The following is a 9,961-nucleotide window of genomic DNA, read 5'->3' as shown; positions in this document are numbered from 1 at the left end:
GACGGAGGTTTCCCTCGCAGAGCGGATCACATCGGGCTCGGATTTCAGCCAATGGAGAGGGAAGGGTGAAGTTTCGACCAATGGATAGAGAGTGAAGCGGGGATTAATTCTTCAGCGAATGGGAGAGTGTTTGAGGCAGCCAATAACAAACGTGAAAAATGTGCCAGCCAATGGCGAACGGCCGAAGCGTCTCGCGGCTCAAACAAAATCAGACCGCGCATTTCTCAATTCTCTTGTTTCATTCGCTGTTGTTTTGTGTTGATATTTGCCGGTCACGATGGCTCGTACGAAGCAAACCGCCCGTAAATCGACAGGTGGAAAAGCTCCCCGAAAGCAGTTGGCGACGAAGGCGGCGCGGAAAAGTGCTCCAGCCACCGGTGGCGTGAAAAAGCCGCATCGTTACCGTCCAGGAACTGTGGCGCTGCGCGAGATCCGGCGCTACCAAAAGTCCACGGAGCTGCTCATTCGCAAGCTGCCGTTTCAGCGCCTCGTCCGTGAAATCGCACAGGATTTCAAGACCGATTTGCGATTCCAGAGCTCCGCAGTGATGGCGCTGCAGGAGGCGAGCGAGGCCTACCTCGTTGGGCTGTTTGAGGACACTAATTTGTGCGCGATTCACGCCAAACGTGTCACCATCATGCCCAAGGACATCCAGCTGGCACGACGTATCCGCGGGGAGCGAGCTTAACCCGCTGATCCAAGGTCTTGTGCACACCTTCCGCACCACACCACCCAACGGCTCTTTTCAGAGCCACAACACCTTTCTTGAAAGTGTAATCGACCTTCCACCGAACTCGCCACCGATCACTGCATTTTGTATGTGTACGTGTATACGGGTCGGAAGGAAATACGTTTTGTGATGCTCTTTTTATGAAGTCTGAAAGGGAAACGTTGACAAGATGGTGGAGGTTGGCCGTCTTCAGGGAATGGGGTTTCACAATGTTTCAATGAACCCCCACAGAATTGTCAAGTGACAATTGTTGGGGATCATGTGTGATGTCGCTTGCAAGGTGGTTCATGTCAAAATACACATTTTTCATTTTAACCGTATCATGTATTATTTGACCCGTTCATCTCAATCCCAAAATAATAATACAAACCCTGCCATAAACATTGCATTTCTGATGCCAAATAATACATGATACTAAGTTCAAGTCCCCTGAAGCTCCTTCATGAACGAGTTGGTGGCTCTGAAAAGAGCCGTTTTGTTGTTGTAGTTGTTGATGAACACCACCCTCAATGTTTAACCACCGAAACCATAGAGCGTGCGGCCCTGGCGCTTCAAAGCGTACACCACATCCATGGCAGTGACGGTCTTTCGCTTGGCGTGCTCCGTGTAGGTAACGGCATCGCGGATAACATTTTCCAGGAACACCTTGAGAACTCCACGGGTTTCCTCGTAGATGAGACCCGAGATGCGCTTTACCCCACCACGACGAGCAAGGCGACGAATAGCAGGCTTGGTGATTCCCTGGATGTTATCACGCAGCACCTTGCGATGACGTTTCGCACCTCCTTTACCGAGTCCCTTTCCTCCTTTACCACGTCCAGACATGACGATCGCGGTTGAATCCAAAGCTGAATAAACGAAACCACGAGCAAGTCGAGCATTCCTGTCTTTATATGGTGGTGATAGAGGTTTTCTATTGGTGGGAACTCGATTTTACCATTTGCTCTTTGACTCTTCCATGATTCGTCCGACATTTATTTATTTTCTCTGCAGTTTCCTTGATGATTTCCACCACGTCCTCGTGTGCTCTTTGTGCCCTTTGCCCTTTCACCTCTCGTTCTGCGCATGCGCACGTCGTCCTTTTGCTTTGACCATCTGCAACTGCACTGGCTTTTACTGTCCCTTCGCTTTCACTCGTCACGTAATCCTGTAAAATAAGGTTTAAATAATGCAGTAATTCACGACGATTTAATTCTGAACACAACTTGAACTGCAGAACTTTGGCAAATAACAACGCGCGCTCACATCACCTGAGAAATAAGCTTCAAAAGCATCGTTTATATCGTCCGATATTTTGATGCCAGTTTGGATTTGATGAAAAGTAAAAATACTTGTTTTGTCCGCGAACCAACAATAACCTCGTTGAACTCGATTGTAGCCTTGTCGAAAATTTGTCTCTTTCAAATGTCATTTCATTGCGGTTCAAACACAATGAATGCTTGAAGTTTCTCCATCATTGCGCTACCTTGGACGACAGGTGATGAATTTGAGGAGCTCATTATGAATGAGACATCGAAACAGTTTCGTTTGCAAGGCGGAGATGGAATCGGCACATCACAGGAAGCACGATTCAAGCTCAATGACTGACGTTTGGATAAATAAATAAAAAACCCTTCAAAGCATTGCTTCGAGCCGTGTGCTGTTTGTGACCAAGTATTTTCACTCTCGGCTGGTCTTTGCTCAGGTGGCCTCAACATGAGCCTCAGAAAAGCTGATTGTTCTAATTGTTTGCTTGACTGCCTTGCAAAGATGGCTACAGACAGGTGCACATTTCACAATGAAAATTGTAACGTTTAAGTTTGGTCCAAGAAAAGATTTACCTCGTGAAAATGAGCTTGAGTCACGAAGCTCCTTCGGGGAAGCCCGAGAACGTATCCGACCGAGTCAGCAATGTTGTGTCAAAGCAGCTCTTCCATCGCATCTGCAGTGTCGGCCCGTGGAAGATGGTGAAAGGTGCAGAGGATTGAAAATGTGCTTCTCGCCGTTTGCCAGCATGTGTCTGTACTTGGAAACGCTGTGCGCATTACGCATGGATGTATCGTTTTCGTTAATTATTCAGCTCAAAGTGAAGCGAGAAACAAACGGAACCGAAAGAACACTTCTCATCGTTTCCGATTGCCGACGATGATTTCTACCACGTCCGCTTCTCCTGTCACAATAACTTTCGACCTCGTTTCTGAAACGAGCCAATAATAAAACTGGCGCTTCCAGAACCCCAAAACATCCCCTTGTGTGTGAATGCAAATCTGACAGAATTAATTTTTCTTGAAAACTTTGTTTTTTTTTTTTTTTTTTTTTTTTTTTTTTTGTATACAAGATCGAGGCTCGTGAAAGAGCGAAAGAGCGAAAAGTTAATAAAGACTGGAAAATGCCAATGCAGAGGTACCTTTTATAACCCTCAGCACCCGTTTTTCTAAGTTATTGTGAGTCTCAACTCCCCCCTCCTCCTCTGTAACCCCTTTTTCTTTGCTCGTTGCTGTTTGGTTTTGTTCCTTTTCTGTTTCACCCCAAAATTCCCCTTCTTGCTCTTTCATTTCGTTTGTTTGCAGCTTTTTTCCCCAATTGTCCTCTCCCCTTGAACACACTCACTCTTTTATATCAAACTATCCTGCTACTCTGTATCGTCACAATACTATGATATCTACACTGGATTAGACGGACAATGATTGGAGCTTCTGTGATGACAAGATGCATGTGTAGTAAATGCAAAGTTCATAATTATTGCGCGTGTGCATTTGAAGTGTAAAGTTAACAAGAAAGGACCGTTTAAGGTTTTTCAACACACAGCAGAGTTTGGTGCAAAACACGGATCGTGTATCGTTGAAACTGCTTTCGGAAAGGTTCGAGTGGCTCTGAAAAGAGCCGTTGTGGGAGAGCTGAAGAACTCTTGTGAGGCGGAGCCGTTTACTTGCCCTGGCTTTTCTTGGGGAGCAGCACGGCCTGGATGTTCGGCAGTACACCACCTTGCGCGATCGTCACCCCGCCCAGCAGTTTGTTCAGCTCCTCATCGTTCCGGATGGCGAGCTGCAAATGACGCGGGATGATGCGCGATTTCTTGTTATCTCGTGCAGCGTTACCGGCGAGCTCCAGGATCTCTGCAGACAAGTACTCGAGCACAGCCGCCAGATAGACGGGAGCGCCGGCACCGACGCGCTCGGCGTAGTTGCCTTTGCGAAGATGTCTGTGGACACGACCCACGGGAAACTGCAGCCCAGCACGGGAAGAACGAGTCTTAGCCTTAGCACGAGTCTTTCCACCACCTTTACCACGTCCCGACATGATTTGTAGAGAAGAACCGATATCTCAATAACCTCAATGTGACTGAACGTCATGGTGTGAATTGAGTTGTTTTAAGGGCAAAGTCGGATCAGGAATCACACACGCCCACATTTTATCCATCCAATGGCTGAACATCAGGTTGTGTACTCCGCCTCCAAACTCTCTGTGATCCACATATTTGCATATGATAACCTGAAAAGACAATCCTTTGCACTTTGCACTTTGCGCTTTGCAGCATTTAAAATACAGAATTGTTTGTCAGTTTTATTTGTAAGTACATTTAGATTCAGGCTTCAGTAGTTAAGTTGTACACGCAAAGCGAAACAATGAGGTTGTACTCTTGCTGCATTATCGAGAAACAACTTATTTAAATTGAATGTTACATTTTTTTATTTGAATCAAAGGCAAATTTGCCGTTTTTCCATATACTGGTTCTGAATGTGTCCCAATCGCACATGTACCGAGAGGAGTGAGAGAATAATTTTACTCTGTCTGCCTGGCAATCGCACAAAATTGAAATCCAGCTCGGAAACTTACTGTTTCAAACATCCGTTTTTCACCAGATTTGTTGCACAATTACCCCAAGGAAATGTGGGGAAAAAGGGGAAGACCACAAAACCTTGTGGGGTTGTTTTTCTTTCCGGGGGAGTGGGCGAACCTGGTTAATGGGTGAGAAACTCAACAACAAACACACACCATCCCCGACAGCCAACGATAACCCCACAGACAACACTACTCACATGCACACAATCATCCATCCCTGCTCAAGTTCCATAAAACTCCTGCTTTTTTTATCCTTGCACCCCTCGATCTGCAATATTTCCAAGTACTTATGTGATCAGTGACAATTTAAACTTTGTTGTTTATGCTGCCAATACCTTTCCAGGGAGACCATTCCATTTGTTAATGACTCTCCTCATTTGACAGGATCCCGTGTTTACTTGGGTGAAAGCGAAGAGATCGTAAAAGGCAGTGCAGTTGCAGATTGTCAAAGCGAAAGGGCGCAGTGCGCATGCGCGGAGAGGCGAAAGGAACAAACGTTCCAACAACAAACGACGACCAACTCGTTCAGGAACAAACCCTTTTCCCGGAGAAAATAATTTAATGAAGTAGTCAAAGTGGAAGGGTCAAAGAGCAAATGCTAATGTCGAGTTTCCCACCAATGGAAAACCTTTGTACCACCACCATATAGATATAGACACGAACGTTTGGCGTTTCGTTTATTCTGACTTCAGTGATCAGTCCAACTGCGTCGGCATGTCTGGTCGTGGTAAAGGTGGAAAGGGTCTCGGAAAAGGAGGTGCGAAACGTCATCGCAAGGTGCTGCGTGATAACATTCAGGGAATCACAAAACCTGCTATTCGTCGCCTTGCTCGTCGTGGTGGGGTAAAGCGCATCTCGGGTCTCATCTACGAGGAAACCCGTGGAGTTCTCAAGGTGTTCCTGGAAAATGTTATCCGCGATGCTGTTACCTACACGGAGCACGCCAAGCGAAAGACCGTTACTGCCATGGATGTGGTGTACGCTTTGAAGCGCCAGGGCCGTACCCTCTACGGTTTCGGTGGTTAAACATCTTGGTGGTGGTAACATCAACACCTACAACAACAAAACGGCTCTTTTCAGAGCCACCAACTCATTCATGAAAGAGCTTCAGGCGTCTTGAACTTTATCATGTATTCTGTGGCACCAGAAATGCAATGGAGACAGCTCTGTTTATTACTTTGATTTTCACGAGGTGAAACGGGCAGATATTGAAGTCTGAAAGATTATTCGAGGCTTAAAAGCCAATGATCCCGAGCACTTTGTTGCAGTGATGTTTCGTGCAATTGGAGGCCACGCTCTCAACTGAAAGTTGTTTCCGGAGAACAGTTACATGGCTCGACGAAAGCTGTTTCGGGCGAAGAGTAACTGAGAAATGGAATAAATAGATTTTCTGAGTTCGTGGTAACTGCCCCATCAGTTCAGATATTCGAGAATAGAAGACCCGTCTCTTCGCTGACGGCAATACCAATCTCTGCTGCGTTGGCTAATCTATGGGGAAATAAATTTAAAAAGGACTACTGGGAGATCCTGCTCTCCGAGCTCCGTGTTGGCATTTGCAATTTTGACACGCGTGTCCATGTACCCATAAAAAAAGGTATTTCTTTTTTGGATCACAAACACCCAGGAGTTACGCCAATCCACCTTAGTTGGATTTATTCAAATCTGTTAATCCGTCTCAAGTTACAACACAACAAAGACAGACACGGCTCCTTTTACAGTATCGATAGGAGCAGGTTGAACAAACGTTGGTCCTCCTCAAATTTGATCCTGACGACCCAACAAACATACCCACCTCACAATAAATTATGTTCCAAGTCGTTATGAGAAATACCAACCCTATCCATGGAATTATAGGAAGTTTTAACAGGACTACTCTTTACTTCAGTATAATGCTGATGATTACCTGACCTGCATATTAATATGAACCACATTTCTAGTTACATATAACATCACGTGGTTCTTTCACCAATGATACACGAAGAGGAAAAGTCGCACTCCATTAAAGAAACATTGAGTGGCTCTGAAAAGAGCCGTTTGGGGATGAACTCGAGAAACGAGTCCGAGCTCACTTGGAGCTGGTGTACTTGGTCACGGCCTTTGTACCTTCGGACACGGCGTGCTTGGCCAACTCCCCGGGAAGGAGCAGACGCACTGCCGTCTGGATCTCCCGCGATGTGATGGTGGAGCGCTTGTTGTAATGCGCCAGACGAGATGCTTCGGATGCGATGCGCTCAAAGATGTCGTTAACGAAGGAATTCATGATGCTCATCGCTTTGGAAGAAACACCCGTATCGGGGTGAACTTGTTTCAGCACCTTGTAGATATAAATGGCGTAGCTTTCCTTTCTGCGATGACGCCGTTTACCGGGACCCTTCCGAGTCGCTTTGGAAACGGCTTTCTTCGAACCCTTCTTTGCTGCCTCTTGCTTGGGATGATCCGCAGGCATGACGAGTAGAGAAAAGAAAAACGAGAGCGAAGCAACCAAATAATAATCGACGGAGAAAGAGAAAGAATAAGAAGACGAGTGTGAACGATTCCCTCTTATAAAGGGTTCATATGCAAATATGTGGATCACAGAGCGTTTCGAGGTGGAGTACACAACCTGATGCTCAGTCATTGGTTAGATGAAAAGTGGGCGTGTGTCATTCTTGATCCGAATTTCCCTTCAAACGAACCAAATTCGTCACCTTCGCATGAAATTCAGTAAAGTTATTTGGATTTCTCTTTTTGTGTACAAATCATGGCGTTCTGGCACTTCCAAACCAAATACAGAACATTCGACGATTATGAAGTTTGCACTTGATGCACAATAACCTGGAAAACAACAATGCGTGAGAGTGGGGTCATCGCAGGTATCTCCGTGTTGGGTTTTTCCAGCCTTGACGGTTCAAGGTGCGCAAGGAATTTAGACCCAGCAGGTGTCCATTCGGTCCGTCAGTCTTGCACCTCATCAACACCAAACCAATTTATATCAAAAATGAGAATATTTTTTTATACCAGTTTTCCGGGGTTGGGGGAGGGGGGAGATTTTCTTTGGGGGGTTGGTGGAGGGGGGAGATTTTCTTTGGGGGGTTGGGGGAGGGGGGATATTTTCTTTGCGGGGTTGGGGGAGGGGGGAGATTTTCTTTGCGGGGTTGGGGGAGGGGGGAGATTTTCTTTGCGGGGTTGGGGGTGGGGGAAGATTTTCTTTGCGGGGTTGGGGGAGGGGGGAGATTTTCTTTGCGGGGTTGGGGGAGGGGGGAGATTTTCTTTGCGGGGTTGGGGGAGGGGGGAGATTTTCTTTGCGGGGTTGGGGGAGGGGGGAGATTTTCTTTGCCGGGTTGGGGGAGGGGAGGGACTTATTCTTTCCGAAGATGGCTCTTTTGTGAGAAACACCACATCGACCATACACCACCTCTTGACGAGCGAGACCTCCTCCCTCCCCCCCCCCTCCCACAGCCAACAATCCGCAATGATGTTCTGTTCAATCACACATCCTTGCTCAAGCGACCAAGAAGTTCGACAAATATCCCTCGACCTCTCGATCTACATTATTTCCGGGTACTTATCTCATTCCGATTTAGACGAATGTAGTTTCTGCTGCGACGACCTTTCCGGAGCGACCATTCCACACATTAACAACTCAGTGAAAGACCCTTGCCTTATTTCCGTTTGATCTCCCCTCTTCTTTACTCTCAAGTTCTGCACAAATCCATTCGGACAGATAAATGCACAAAAAGGGATTTGTCGGTATCGAGTTTTGTAGACGGTGGATGACGCTATCCTCGTGTCCTCAAACAGACCGACGAGGGAGGTCAAAATGTCGCCGGCAACGCCATCAGATCGGAGCTCTGGAAACCAAATAATTTAATCTCCTGTTTGTGTTCGGCGATGGAATTACCATTCTGCGGGGTTTGCGCAATTGCACGTTCGTCTTTCAAGCAAGCTTTTGTAACGTCCATTTTCTGTTTCTCGATTCATTGAAAATGTGCGGTTCCTGCAAAATCGCAATAATGTTTTATTTACAAATAACGTACAACGACTGTAATATAATAAAAATGTAGTTCCGTCCCACCTCGACAAACTACCCAATTTTGAAATCGATTGGTGAGTGAATTTTTTTATATCACGGTACACACATGGAAATATTCGGCAAGGATTTGCTTTTTGCTTCTTCACGTTAACGGAAGCGCTGAACAGGCCCAAGGGAGCTCAGGATAGATATTGGTGGGAGAAACGAGCAAGGGAAGGCGGACGGAGCTTTCCCTCGCGGAGCGGATCACATCGGGCTTAGATTTTAGCCAATGGAGAGGGGAGAATGAAGTTTCGACCAATGGATGGAGCGTGAGGTGGGGCTTAATTCTTCAGCGAATGGGAATGGTTGTGAGGCAGCCAATAGCAAACGTGAAAATGTGGCAGCCAATTGCAACCGAGCAAATTGTGGAGCCAATAGCAAACGTGAAAATCGTGGAAGCCAAATGCAAAGCGGCGCAAGCGTCTCCCGACATAACTAAAAGCGCACAGCGCAGTTTTAATCGCATTGTTGGCGTTTGGTGAAAAAGTTGTTTTTCAATTTTGTGTTATTGTCACGATGGCTCGAACGAAGCAAACCGCTCGCAAATCGACAGGTGGAAAAGCTCCCCGAAAACAGTTGGCGACAAAGGCGGCACGGAAAAGTGCTCCAGCCACCGGTGGCGTGAAAAAGCCGCATCGTTACCGTCCAGGAACTGTGGCGCTGCGCGAGATCCGGCGCTACCAAAAGTCCACGGAGCTGCTCATTCGCAAGCTGCCGTTTCAGCGCCTCGTCCGTGAAATCGCACAGGATTTCAAGACCGATTTGCGATTCCAGAGCTCCGCAGTGATGGCGCTGCAGGAGGCGAGCGAGGCCTACCTCGTTGGGCTGTTTGAGGACACTAATTTGTGCGCGATTCACGCCAAACGTGTCACCATCATGCCCAAGGACATCCAGCTGGCACGACGTATCCGCGGGGAGCGAGCTTAACCCGCTCGTCCAAGGTCTTGTGCACACCTTCCGCACCACACCACCCAACGGCTCTTTTCAGAGCCACAACACCTTTCTTGAAAGTGTAATCGACCTTTCACCAAACTCCACCTATCACTGCATTTTGTGTGTATATAATGTGTACACTGTGTATACCGGCCTGGAGGAAATACGTTTTGTTTTGACTTTTTTATGAAGACAGAGAGGGAAATGTTGAACAATAGTGGTGGTTGGCTGTCTTCAGGGAATGGGGTTTCACAATGTTTCAATGAAACCACAGGATTGAGAAGTGACAATTGTTGGAGATCATGTGTAATGTCGCTTGCAAGGTGGTTCATGTTAAAATTCACATTTTTAAATTTTAACCATAACATGTATAATTTGACCCGTTCATCTCCTCAAACCCAAAATAATAATAATACAAACCC

The 9,961-nt window shown here is 46.7% G+C and overlaps 6 protein-coding genes across 6 annotated transcripts; 3 read left to right on the top strand and 3 right to left on the bottom strand.

The window, feature by feature from the left end:
• The first annotated feature begins 263 nt into the window (after nt 1–263).
• On the top strand, nt 264–1,513 carry LOC144891750 (histone H3). The gene has a single exon (XM_078776027.1). The coding sequence runs from the start codon at nt 278–280 to the stop codon at nt 686–688; it is 411 nt and encodes a 136-aa protein (XP_078632153.1). The 5' UTR covers nt 264–277; the 3' UTR covers nt 689–1,513.
• Nucleotides 1,244–1,555, bottom strand: LOC137426194 (histone H4). The gene has a single exon (XM_078775251.1). The coding sequence runs from the start codon at nt 1,553–1,555 to the stop codon at nt 1,244–1,246; it is 312 nt and encodes a 103-aa protein (XP_078631377.1).
• Nucleotides 1,556–3,634: 2,079 nt separating this feature from the next.
• Nucleotides 3,635–4,009, bottom strand: LOC137414607 (histone H2A type 1). The gene has a single exon (XM_068100104.2). It carries the CDS (start codon nt 4,007–4,009, stop codon nt 3,635–3,637), a length of 375 nt encoding a protein of 124 aa, XP_067956205.2.
• A 1,257-nt stretch (nt 4,010–5,266) lies between these two features.
• On the top strand, nt 5,267–5,578 carry LOC137425897 (histone H4). The gene has a single exon (XM_068114622.2). The coding sequence runs from the start codon at nt 5,267–5,269 to the stop codon at nt 5,576–5,578; it is 312 nt and encodes a 103-aa protein (XP_067970723.1).
• A 610-nt stretch (nt 5,579–6,188) lies between these two features.
• On the bottom strand, nt 6,189–7,043 carry LOC137415382 (histone H2B 1/2-like). The gene has a single exon (XM_068100979.2). It carries the CDS (start codon nt 6,996–6,998, stop codon nt 6,618–6,620), a length of 381 nt encoding a protein of 126 aa, XP_067957080.2. The 5' UTR covers nt 6,999–7,043; the 3' UTR covers nt 6,189–6,617.
• Nucleotides 7,044–9,122: 2,079 nt separating this feature from the next.
• Nucleotides 9,123–9,533, top strand: LOC137424883 (histone H3). Its single transcript, XM_068112766.2, has one exon. The coding sequence runs from the start codon at nt 9,123–9,125 to the stop codon at nt 9,531–9,533; it is 411 nt and encodes a 136-aa protein (XP_067968867.1).
• The last annotated feature ends 428 nt before the right edge of the window (nt 9,534–9,961 follow it).

This window comes from Myxine glutinosa, chromosome 4 (assembly GCF_964187855.1).
Source record: "Myxine glutinosa chromosome 4, kmMyxGlut1.1, whole genome shotgun sequence".
NCBI classification, from domain to species: Eukaryota; Metazoa; Chordata; class Myxini; order Myxiniformes; family Myxinidae; genus Myxine; species Myxine glutinosa.
The sequence above is the reverse complement of the archived record's forward strand: the minus strand, read 5'-3'. Positions and strand labels throughout refer to the sequence as shown.